Source organism: Numenius arquata, chromosome 2 (assembly GCF_964106895.1).
Source record: "Numenius arquata chromosome 2, bNumArq3.hap1.1, whole genome shotgun sequence".
Classification (NCBI taxonomy): Eukaryota; Metazoa; Chordata; class Aves; order Charadriiformes; family Scolopacidae; genus Numenius; species Numenius arquata.
In genome coordinates, this window is record NC_133577.1 from 131,372,103 (window position 1) to 131,384,460 (window position 12,358).

At 55.3% G+C, this 12,358-nt stretch overlaps 1 protein-coding gene across 1 annotated transcript; it reads left to right on the forward strand.

Annotated features, from left to right (window-relative positions):
* Positions 1-57: 57 nt before the first annotated feature.
* Positions 58-12,063, forward strand: ZC3HC1 (zinc finger C3HC-type containing 1). The gene is made up of 10 exons (XM_074168680.1): positions 58-401; positions 1,921-2,032; positions 2,170-2,320; positions 4,710-4,793; positions 5,345-5,472; positions 6,905-7,062; positions 8,296-8,521; positions 10,007-10,213; positions 10,423-10,632; positions 11,593-12,063. Exons 1-10 carry the CDS (start codon positions 280-282, stop codon positions 11,659-11,661), a joined length of 1,467 nt encoding a protein of 488 aa, XP_074024781.1. The 5' UTR covers positions 58-279; the 3' UTR covers positions 11,662-12,063.
* Positions 12,064-12,358: the final 295 nt, after the last annotated feature.

Genomic DNA, 12,358 nt, shown 5'->3' on the forward strand with positions numbered 1-12,358 from the left:
GGCCGCGGCGGGAGCGTCGTTTGTTTTGACGCCTGCGCGGCGCCGCGGGGGCAGGCTGGAGCAATAGAGCGCCGATTAACTCGAGCGGGGGGTGCTGAGGGAGGGACCGCGGGGCTCCGCCGTGGAGGCGACAGCGCACCGCCACCCCTCCGCGGGGTCGAGGGTGCTGTGAGGGAGCTGCGTGGGGTCATGGGCAGCCCCGCGGCCGAGCCGGAACGGTCCTGCGCGGCCGCGTTTCCCGCCCCCCCTCCCCGGGTCGTGACGGGGTGAGGGACCAAGATGGCGGCGCCCAGCGCCGCGGAGGCTGGGGGGGGCCGGGGGAGGCCGCCCGCCGTCACCCCGCAGCAGATCCGCGACCTCATCGACGGTGGCATCGCCCCCGAGGGCGCCGGCCCCGACGGGTGAGGGGGAGCGGCGGGGCCCCGCTGGCCCCGGGCCTTGAGGGGAGCGGGGTGGGTGGCGGCGGCCCGCCGTGTGGCACAGGCGGGAGGTGGGGGGAGAGGTTGGGGGGGTGCCTGAAAGTTATTGGGGGCCGCTGGGAGTTATTGGGGCGGCGCTGGGAGACGACGGGAGTCTTTGGAGGGTGCTGGAGAGCGCTGGGAGGTACTGGGAGTTATTATGGGAGAGGGGTACTGGAAAAAGAGGGCGCTGGGGTGTGATGGAAGAGAGTGGGAATTACGGGGCGGGGGGGGCGGCACTGGGAGGTGGAGGGCGCTGGCAGGAGGTGCTGGTGGGACTAAGGGACACTGGGAGACCATACTGGTGGGACTAAGGATCACTGGGAGGCTGTACTGGAGGGACTGCGAAGTACTGGGAGTACCGGAGAGACTCGGGGGCACTGGGAGGCAGTACTGGTAGCACTGGGAGTACTGGTGGGACTAAGAGGTAGAGAAAGGCGGCACTGGGAGTACTGGAGAGACTCAGGGGCACGGGGAGTATTGGTAGAACTAAGGAGCACTGGGAGGCAGTATTGGTGGCACTGGGAGTTCTGGAGGGACTAAGAGGCACAGGGAGGCAGTACTGGAGGGACTAGGAAGCACTGGGAATACTGGAGAGACACAGGGGCACTGGAAGGCTGTACTGGTGCTGCTGGAAGTACTGGAGGAACTAAGCACGGGAAGACAGTAGTAGAAACTGAGAGATACTGGAACACTGGGAGGCAGTAGTGGGCAGTTGGGAGGCACTGGTGTGCACTGGGAGAGTAGGGGCAGGTAAGTGACCTGTAGAATTTGGGTGTTCCTGCAGCCTGAGTGAGCTGAACTCCTGACCCGAAAAGCGTGGGGTCACACCTTGGGGATGCACTGAGAGTCACAGGAGATACTGGTGGGTGCTGGGGAGTCTGGAAGGCACTGGGAGTACTGGGTGGCTGAGCTTTCGGGGTATCTCGCTAAAAGCAAGCAGCCGTGGTCACCCTCAGGGGCACAGTTCACCCTTGACCCAACCATCCCTGAATTTTGGCCTTTGGAGGAGTGTTGGGGAGAGGCCAAAGGGCAGCGCTTGCCATGGGGCTGGCATTCCGGTCACAGAGACCCACATTCCAGCCATGGATGCCAGTGTTGGGGGCTTGGGAATGACCCCGATTTCGGAGGCGTGCCACAATCGTCAATCTGCCTTCACCAGGCTCAGAGAACAAGTTCCCGTCTCCTCCTTGTCACGTCAAATCCCCACCTGCCACTTATGTTGGTCATTGTGAAATGTTTAATACACGCCTTTTTTTTTTTTTTTTGTTGCATTGTATTTTTAAAATTGGTTGATTAGTAAAGTAATTAAAAGTCAGGGCTTAGGGGGTCTGGAGAAAGGGTTCTTGTGAGGGTAAGCCTGAAGGACGAGAGGGTAGAAATTGGTTGGTGCATTTTTTATTAATGAAATCTTTACAGGATGTTGCGGATGCTTCTCTTGCTGACTTGCCGTTCCTTTTAGGAAGGATACATCCGACTGGTCGGAATCAGCTAATGGATCTTCTCAAATGGATGCTCTCTCCTTGGAGTCTGCCAGCAAGGAAGCCTATTTCAGCAGAGTAGAAACATTCACCATATCCTTTCTGATGCTGAGCTTCCAGCAGGTTCCTCCTTCTCGGAAGCCTTTCTTCTTCTTTGGCCAAATAAGCCGTGGCCAAAGCTTTGCCTGGTCAACGTGTAATTTTGGGAGTTTTATCCTTAATGCAAGCACCCGCTGAAGTGGGCGGGCAAACCCCATGAGCTGTCCCCCCTGGTTTGCGCCAAGTATGGCTGGACCAACGTGGAGTGTGACATGCTGAAGTGCTCCAGCTGCCAGGCCTTCCTCTGCGTGAGCCTGCAGCTCGCCTTTGACTTCAACAAGTGTACGTATGCCAGCCTCTGGCGGGTACAGGGGGTGGGCTGTAGGGTTTGTGGGGGGGCTGTTGTGCCTTGCTGTGTGTGTAAACAACTCACAGAATCATGGAATTGTCAGAGTTGGAAGGGACCTCTAGAGATCATCTAGTCCAACCCCCCTGCTAAAGTGGGATTGCCCAGAGCACATCACTCAGGGCTGCATCCAGGCGGGTCTTGAAAATCTCCAGAGAAGGGGACTCCACACCCTCCCTGGGCAGCCTGTTCCAGGGCTCTGGCACCCTCACCAGAAAGAAGTTTTTCCTCATATTTGAATGGAGCTTCCCATGTTCCAGCTTGTGCCCGTTGCCCCTCATCCTGTCACTGGGAACCACTGAAAAGAGTCCGGCTCCATCCTCCTTCAACCCACCCTCTAGGTACTTGTAAGCATTAATAAGGTCTCCCCTCGGCCTTCTCTTCTCCAGGCTAAAGAGTCCCAGCTCTCTCAGCCTTTCCTCATAAGGGAGATGCTCCAGTCCCTCAATCATCTTTGTTGCCCTACGCTGGACTCTTTTCAGTAGTTCCCTGTCTCTCTTGAACTGGGGAGCCCAGAACTGGATGCAGTATTCCAGTTGTGGCCTCACCAGTGCAGAGTAGAGGGGGAGAATGACCTCCTTCGACCTACTGGCCACACTCTTCCCTATGCAGCCCAGGATCCCATTGGCCCTCTTGGCGACAAGGGCACATTGCTGCTCTTGGATAGTCTACCAGGACCCCCAGATCCTTCTCCTCAGAACTGCTTCCTAGCAGGTCCACCCCTAACCTATATTGGTGCCTGACATTCTTCCTCCCCAGGTGCAGGATGCTACGCTTGCCATTGTTGAACCTCATTAGGTTCCCATAATCTTGTCCTGGGTGGTGCTGGGTGTTTAATATCTCTGAAAATAAAGTGCAAGTTGAATATATTTCCTTTAGTTTGTGAGAAATTGGTAAAATTTCCTGCTTCTGTTGTCAGAGATGGGTTAGAATAGAGTAGTTCCAGTTGGAAGGGGTCTGTGGTGATCATTGTGTCCAACTTCAGGACTGATCAGGTGTTAAATCATATTAAGGATGTTGTCCAAATGCCTATTAAACACTGCCAGGCACGGGGCATCGACCACCTCTCTAGGAAGCCTGTTCCAGTGTGTGACCACCCTCTCGGAAAAGAAATGCTTCTCAATATCAAGTCTGAACCTCCCCTGATGCAGCTCTGAGGCACTCCCACGTGTCCTATCACAGGATCCTAGGGAGAAGAGCTCAGCACCTCCCTTTCCACTTCCCCTCCTCGGGAAGCTGGAGAGAGCAATGAGGTTGCCCCTCAGCCCTCTTTTCTCCAAACCAGACAAACCCAGAGTCCTCGGCTGCTCCTTGTGAGCCACAGGATAGCGATGGCCTGTGCTTTATCACCTGCCCAGACCTTTACTTGCCTTGATCTGTGTCTTTCCTCTGCAGAAAGATATTTATTACCCCATGACAAATGTGTGTCATCTCTACTTCTCAATTTTCTTTACTGCAGGTCCCTGCTCTCCTTATCTGGAAGGTAGCAGAGAGCACAGCCCCAGTGTCTGACGGACACAGCGTGATCTGTGTATAACGGGGAGCTGCATGAGCATTTCCTCTTGGGTCACTCTGGATATTGATGTCCGCTGTTTGTTCAGGCTATCTTTTTTAAATAAACCTTGGCCTAATTATCCTGTTGGTAATGGCGCTGGTTTAGGAAGATCTAAAATAATCAGAGGTTGGAAGAAGGGCTTGAAAAAGAAAGTATTTGGTTCTGGAAGGTGTGAATAAGTTAAATATCAAATCTTATTTGGGGGAAGCTTGGTTTCTAGACGTGGCTGTGCTTTGGCTTCCACAGCCCGGGGTGGAGGGGTCAGGCGAGTTAGCCAGGGACTGGCAGCAGCCCAGGAGGTAAAAGTGGCAAGAGCAGGTGGTTCCTGTGCTGGTGGTTGATTTGAGCTGTATTTTCAGCACGCTGCTGTGCAGTGGGGCAGGCTCCCCCGCCCATGGTCACCCTGCCTGGGAACGGGAGGGGATTTTAGCTGCAGAGAGGTGGAACCGTGCTGGTGACGCTTGCTGTTGTGGAGATAACCCCTTTGAGCCAGGCTGCCTTTGCTGCCGCAGGAGCCACTGCTCTGTGGGTTGCCTATGGGGAGGCTGAAGGTGCAGCAGCTCCTTTTGATGGGGAAGGAGATGAGTCTGAGGTGAGAGCTTCAGGCTCTGCAAGCTACAGCCTCGGGTGGCATTCATCACCTGAGCCATGCTGAATAAGAGGAGCAGGGAAGCCCTCGTAGCCCTGGCTTCCTCTCCTGGCTTGGTTTTCCCAACTATTCCCCGAGGAGGTGGCTCCGCAGGGGAGTAGAGAAGAGCTTTGCCTTGCAGATAAGGAGCGCTGCGTGGAGCTGAAGAAGGCCCTGTGCACCGCTCATGAGAAGTTCTGCTTCTGGCCAGACAGCCCCTGCCCAGGTTGGTGTCTCAGAGCCTGCCTAGTGCATGCGTCCAGCATTATTCCCTTTTTTTCTCCCTTTCTGTCGCTGCTCTTGTCTCCCATTGTAGGAATTGTGGTTTCTCTTCAGATTCTCAAAGCGGGCAGTGTCATCACAGTCCTCCTTTTCTCCCTTGTGCGAATGATGAAACACACAGTGGCAAAGTGACATCTCTGAGCAGTCTCAGCAAATAAATAACTGAGCCATGGCTGGAGCCCCAGGCCAGGCTGTACCCAGCCTCTCTTAACCTTTGTGTGCTTCTAGGGCAGTTAAAATGCTTTTTGGGTTGTAACTGGGAGGGGACAGGAGAGGCTGGGTGACACAGGACTCTCAAAGAATGATAAATCTCATCTTGAAAGCTGCGCTACATGGGGAAGGGTGGTTGCAAAGGAAAAAGGCTGTGCTCAGCTTTTATTTTAAAAGCCAGGAGACCTCGTCTGGACTCATTTCCTCCCTTGCCCTGCGGGATAAGGAGAGGGTGAGAAAGCTGGTGGCATCACAGCTCAGGCCTCCCGCGTTTGCTTTCCTCAGATCGCTTTGCCATGTTGCTGGTGGATGAGCCCAGAGCCCTTCTCCAGGACTTCCTGGACCGCTTTCAGAGCCTGTGTCAGCTGGAGCTCCAGCTGCCCTCCCTCAGACCAGAAGACATGAAAAACATGGTGAGTTCAAGCCCCCGGTGACAATGCCAGGCACCCCTGTGCTGTGCAAACCCTGACCAAAACACTTGAGAGATTTAAATCGGAGATTTCAGCTTGCCAGGCAGGCACAGCTCAGCCCTGCCTGCGTGTGCGAGGGGTCTGTCATCACCTCAGCTTTCTCCTCGGGCGTTCCCCGTGTGGTGGTTTCACCTGGTGCTTTTGGAAGCATGTAAAAGGGAGTTTGGAAAGGCTCATCTGCCATGCAAGCCCTTGACCAATGCAGACACAGCTGGCTGATGTCACCATGATGTTACTGGTGGGAACTGGGCTATAGTGCACATTTTCCAGCACATGAGGTGCTCTCTGGTGCCCAGCAGAAGTGATTTGGGGTCCTACAGACTCCTTTGGGAGCTTTCCCTGGCAGCTCCCACCCCTCTTCATTAGGTTCAAGTGCTCTTGAGATGCAGCAGCCTGTGGATACCCCCTCTAATGAGTGGCTGGGATCCCACTGGAGATATTGCTCTAGGTAGGATTGGGAATTTGGGGTGCCAGAGACTGCCCCAGTGCAGAGGTGTGGGCAGAGGCCTGTGAAGATGAGGGAGCACAGTACAGAGAGGGGGGGCCCTTGTGCGAGGAGGCTCAGCAGGCAGGAGGGAAGAGCTGGAGCTACAGCAGGAGAGGCTGGAGCGTAGCCACAGCCAGGAGCAAGTGTGGGATTGCCTCCTCCTAGGGACCTGGACAGGTCCTGCTCTTCTCCAGCCAAGTCTGGCTTGTTGGGCACTCGCTGGCTGGGAAACAGATGGCTCTCAACAGCAAGAAGCCATACGGGAACCGGGGAAACTCTTCATCCATCCAGCAGAAATCGCAGAGGTGTTTTATGGTTGCCACTGTGGGCTGGCTGAGCTAGGAAACCCATCAGAGCCCCTTGAAGAGATGGCATAAACTCAGTGGATGTATTGTGTCTCCACATCTAACCCCTCAGCTGTCCCACTAGCAGCAAAGTCTGGAGCCCAGTTGACAGCCTTTGGGGACTCTCTTTTCTAGTTGTGTCCCAGAAATGGCCCCAAAAGCGCTCATGGTTTTCCTGAGCACAGGCAAACGCAGCCCCTGATACCTCCCAGGGATCAGAGGGACACGTTGGGGCTGTTTGGTTTGTGTTTGCCATGAGAGGCAGAGCTGTGACCTGCTCTGCTGTCCCCACGCATGCTCGGGGGAGCAAGTGGTGCTTAAACAGAGTCCATGCAATGGGAAAGGTCAGAAGGGCACAAGGCAGGATGAAGCCATCGCTCTGTGTGGCTTTTGCCTATTAACCGGAATAGAAGTGCTGAGGGTGCTGGTTCGTGCACCCAGCCCTTTCGGGGAGTGAAAAAAGGATTTTTCTCCATATAGAACATGGTTTGTGAGTAGAAGTGGTGTATTTTATCAGGCTCTGCCACCTTTCTCTGTCCCACAGTCCCTGACAGAGGAGAAGATCAGTCTGCTCCTCCAGCTGATCGGGGAAGAACTGGAGCACAAAACAGAGGGAGAGAAATCACCCATGAAGTTTGCCACAGAAATCCTGCAGGTGCACGTTCCTGCCTGCATCCTGGCTCTCTGCGGCTGGACTTGCAGGTGGGTAGTTGGGGAAGGACGGATACCGGAGTGTTTGCTGCACTTTGGTTGGACTAGATGATCTTAAATGTCCCTTCCAGCCTGGACAATTCTATGATTCTATGACTTTGTGGTTGCTGGTGAAACCTGTCAGAGACTGGAGGAATGTGGATGTCCCTTCTGTGAAATGTTCGATAGCCCCTATTTCCCTATATTATAATTATCTCCAGCCATTAAAATTGACAGGCTTCCAGAAACCTCAGTGCAAAGCTATCTAATCATAGAATGGCTTGGGTTGGAAGGGATCTTAAAGATCATCGAGTTCCAACCCCCTGCCCTGGGCAGGGACACCTCCCACCAGACCAGGTTGCTCAAAACCCCCTCCAACCTGGCCTTGAACCCCTCCAGGGATGGGGCAGCCACAGCTTCTCTGGGCAACCTGGGCCAGGGTCTCACCACCCTCACAGCAAAGAAGTTCTTCCCCACATCTCATCTCAATCTCCCCTCTTTCAATTTAAAACTGTTACCCCTCATTCTATGGCTCCAATCCCTCATAAAGAGTCTCTCCGCAAAATCTAAATCTACAATAGATGTTTCCCTGAGACAGCGAAGATTCTGAAAGAACTGAGCGGTAGGTTGCCCCTCTCATTGCTGATTTAGATGTTAAAGTCAATCCCTGAAATGTCATCCTCGGTGCCGCTTTCATTGCTCCTCAGGCCTGTGGGAAGAGAGGGAAAGTTTGTGACCTGATGGTCCACGCTTCCCAAAGTGTGTGCTGTGAGCAGAACAGCCACTGCTGTTTGGACCTGAGGAAGAGCTTGCTGAAGGTGAAGCAATCTTTGATGGTGCAGGCTGGAAAAGAAGCTTACGGTGGGGAAGAGCAGAGCTGCCGTGGTAGCTGACAGTTCAGGGGCTGCTTGGGCAGTTCAGGGGCTGAGGGTGGGGACATTCTCAGCTGATAGGTCATAACTGGGTGCGCTTCTGCTTCGTGGCAAGCCAAAATGTACCTGAGCCAGTTTAAATCAACGCTATAGATGGGTTTTAATGGACTTAATTTACTTCTTAGCACACAGGGCTGCAAGAACAGTAAGTCTGTGCCTCAGCCCAGGGGTATTGATGTCTTGAGACATGCTGCCTCAGGTACCTGTTCCTGTGCTCTGCCAAATACCTGCGTCTGTTCCGAAAGCTGTGATTTTGGGGAAGGGCCCAGACTTGTCCCTGACCTTTTCCTGTGACTTGGCTCTGTCTCCGCAGCTCCGCGTCTGGCTCCGTGCACCTCTCGGTCATCACCTGTTCCCGCTGCATGAGGAAGGTGGGACTGTGGGGCTTTCACCAGCTGGAATCTGCAGGGCAGGAGCTGGACTCCTGTGGCCCGAGCAGTGCTCCCCAGACACCCACTGAGCGCTTCCCGCTCGTGCCCGTGTCCCCGCGCAGGATGCTCACGCGGAGCCAAGACACACTCCCTCCAGGCTCCGAGCAGGTATGGCCCATCCTGGGATGTCTGGGTGCTACAGGGGCACACAGGAGTCAAGACTAATGTAATTTGGGTGTCCACCGCCTCTTGCCTTGTAAGGGGCTCGTTTTGGTGGTGTCTCCAGCTGTAGGCAACAGCCAACAGAATTGGGTTGCTGCTGCCTTTGCCCCTGCCCTTTGCAGCTCTCTGTCCTAGAATCGTTGAATCATAGAATTGTCCAGGTTGGAAGGGACCTTTCAGATCATTGAGTCCAACCGTCAACCCAACACTGACAAAAACCATCACTAACCCATGTCCCTCAGCACCACGTCTGCCTGGCTTTTAAATACCTCCAGGGATGGTGGCTCCACCACTGCCCTGGGCAGCCTCTTCCAAGGCTTGATAACCTTCTCAGTGTGAACATTTTTCCTAATATCCAATATAAACCTCCCCTGGTGCATCTTGAGGCCATTTCCTCTTGTCCCATGGCCTGTTCCTTGGGAGAAGAGACCAAACCCCCCCCCTGGCTACACCCTCCTTTCAGGGAGTTGTAGAGAGCGAGAAGGTCTCCCCTCAGCCTCCTTTTCTCCAGGCTGAACACCCCCAGCTCCCTCAGCCGCTCCTCACAAGACTTGTTCTCCAGACCCCTCACCAGCTCCGTTGCCCTTCTCTGGACACGCTCCAGCACCTCAGTGTCTTTTTTTTATTTGTAGTGAGGGGCCCAAAACTGGACACAGCACTCAAGGTGGGGCCTCACCTCCCTCAGCTCTGTTGGAGAGCACAAAAGGGCCTTTCCAGCCAGCATCCTGGGGTTGGTCTAACTCGAGGTACTCCAAATCAGGGGCTGCTGTCACTCATGTCCAACTAGGCACATCTGAGATGCTCTTGGTGTGAAGGGAAGGTGGCACAACTCCTGCCGGGATGGCTGAGAAGACTTTGATTTTTTTTTTTTTTTTTTTTTTTTTTTTTTTTGTGAGCTGGGTAGGGTCCCCCTCTCCCCTTCAGGCAGAGGACATGGTGGTGACCAGAGGGGCTCTATTAATTCCTGGAATCATAGAATGGTTCGGGTTGGAAGGGACCTTAAAGATTGAGTTCCAAGCCACTTCCATGGGCAGGGACACCTCCCACCAGACCAGGTTGCTCAAAGCCCCGTCCAACCTGGCCTTGAACCCCTCCAGGGATGGGACAGCCACAGCTTCTCTGGGCAACCTGGGCCAGGCTCTCACCACCCTCACAGCAAAGAAGTTCTTCCCCACATCTCAGCTCAATCTCCCCTCTTGCAGTTTAAAACTATTGTTCCTTGTCCTATTACTCCCCTCCCTGATCAAGAGTCCCTCCCCAGCTTTCCTGGAGCCCCTTTAGGGACTGGAAAGGGCTCCAAGGTCTCCCCGGAGCCTTCTCTTCTCCAGACTGAGCCCCCCCAACTCTCTCAGCCTGTTTTCCAAGGGGTGGTGCTCCAGCCCTCGGATCATCTTCGTGGCCCTAAATTCCTTATTCTTTCCCCACTGGCAGCACGAGAAGAGCCCGTCCCCGGCAATCTCTCGCCCGCGGGGTTGGGACTCTCCCATACCCATGGACCGGAGTGAGTTGGAGGTGGCCAGCCCCACCCTGAGGAGCCGCCCTGTCACCCGCAGCATGGGGCAGGGGGACAGCATAGAGGTTCCATCCAGTCCTCTCCGCAGAGCCAAGCGGACACGGCTCTGCTCTTCCAGCAGCTCGGTGAGTGACCCGGGTGCAAGCACAGGGAGAGCCTGTGTGGGGAGGAGATGGATCTGGGCAGGGTGCTCCTGATCCAGGGACCGGTGTTGTCACCGTAACCAGCTCAGGGATGGTTTTTAGGCACGGAGAGGGTTTTATTGTGTCATTGGAGTTTGTTTTAAACTGTGGTGTTGCTGTCCTCCTTCTCTGTCACCTCCTCCCCTAACCAGGACACTTCTTTGAGGAGCTTCTTTGACCCCAGCTCTCAGCATCGTGACTGGTGTCCCTGGGTCAACGCGGTGGAGGGAGGGGAAGCCCTGGAGGATGCTACCACCCAGACGGAGAAGGAACCTGTGAAGGCAGAGCCAGGCTGGCGAGTGGTACTGAACACGCTCCTCGCCACCCGAAAGTGTGACAGAGTGCCTGAGACGGAGCCTGTGGTGAGTCTGTGGGATCCCCAGCCCCAAAACCAAGCGCTCAAATGCTGCTTGCTCCAGCCTTGCCCGGGGCTGGAAGCCTACGGGCAGAATTTGGGGTTAGATGGGCTTCGTTGGGGCTACATGCAAACCCAGCTGGGTGGCAAGGACCAGGCGTGTGTCTGCAGAGTCTCAGCATCCTCTCTGGCTGCGCTGACAGCCTCTCGGCCAGGTCTCATCTGTTACAACGATGAGTTGTGGGCAGATCTGCTCAAGGGCTGCTATAAATAACAGCCTTTCCCGAGCGGCTCAGCGCTGCCTGAGATCCAGTTTCACTTCACGTCCTGACAGAGAGCTCCCAGCCCTCTCCGCTGACATCCTGACCACTGCCTCCTGCGGCCACCAGCCCCAGGCTGTTGGACCAGTGGGTTTGCTGAGCCAGGGGAGCGGAGCTGAGGTTGCAGCCCCCCCTCCCCGAATGGCTGTGGAGCAGCCGGTTCCTGCCATCGCCTCCCCAGGCCCCATTATCCGCTTGGATTCCTCACGCTGGCTTCCCCTTGCTTTGCTTGGGGGCTGAGCTGCAGGGATTGGGGGAACAGTCCTGCTTCAGCATTTGTCTTGGGGGGCTTTGTGTGAGTTGTCCCCAAAAGGCTGGTCCCTTCTGGTTGTGCCACGTGCCAGGAAAGCACCAGCAGGTCCTGTGGGACCAGACACGAGTCAGAGGTGGGAGCCCCAGCTGGAGCAGAGATGACTGGAGTCCCGTCCTGCCTCTTGCTTGCAGCCACCATATTTTCCCCTCCAGTTTGGTAAATAGGGCTAATGAAGAGGAGCAAATTGGTGTCTTGGCAGCCAATTAGGATATTTCAGATGGGGGGAGTTTGCTGCAGTTCCTCCTCATGTGCTTTGTAGGTGAGTCAGTGGTGGTTGCAGGTCCTGTTGTGGTACCTTAACCTCTGGTTGTCACTCTGCTCCCCTCTCTCGCAGAGTCTTTCGGTGAAGTCCTGCAAGGTGTTCCGCATTTTCCGGCAGTGGGAGAGCATGAATTCCTCCTGAACGGGCTGCTGCCTCTGGGAACTGCTGCCTGGGCAGCATGGGGCATTGCATCAGTCCAGCAGAAATCCACTTTGCAGTCACTCCTGCGGCAGCTCTGTGCCCCGGGGAGGGGATGCTGAGGAGGCTCCACACCAAATGCAGCCCCCAGCGGCTGCTGGGACTCCCCTCCTCCCTGACTGCCTTCCTTGAAGCCTCCCTGCCTTCACAAATTGCTGCTGGAGCCCTCGGCCCCGAGGGCTTCCACAGCCCTGTCTGGAGCCGTGGGATGCGCTGTGGGGGCGAATGAGGAGACGTGGTCACCTCATGAGGGTGACCATCTTGTCCAGCTGTGACCCACCACCAGCGGTGCAGTGAAGTGACGCCAGGTGGGAATAAACATTTCAGTTTGGGGTTTTTTTTCTTATTACTGATGCAGTGCTTCTTCCTGAGGCGGGGTGAGCTCTGGACCTACCACATGGTTCCTGTATCCCTCGGGATGCTCGTCTTTGTGGGATCAGTGTCCAGCTTCCTCCCTCTCCTGTTTCCCACTCCTTGTTTCACTGTCTCCCCCGCCTGATGCGGGCTCTTTGCCACGGCCTGAGCCCCTGTACATGCAGAGATGTCCCCAGCCTCATACCCCAGTGCCCACCAACATCTGCTCCAGCAATTAGCTGCCCGAAGTGGATTTAATTGGAGGCTGATAGCTTCCCTGGGGTGA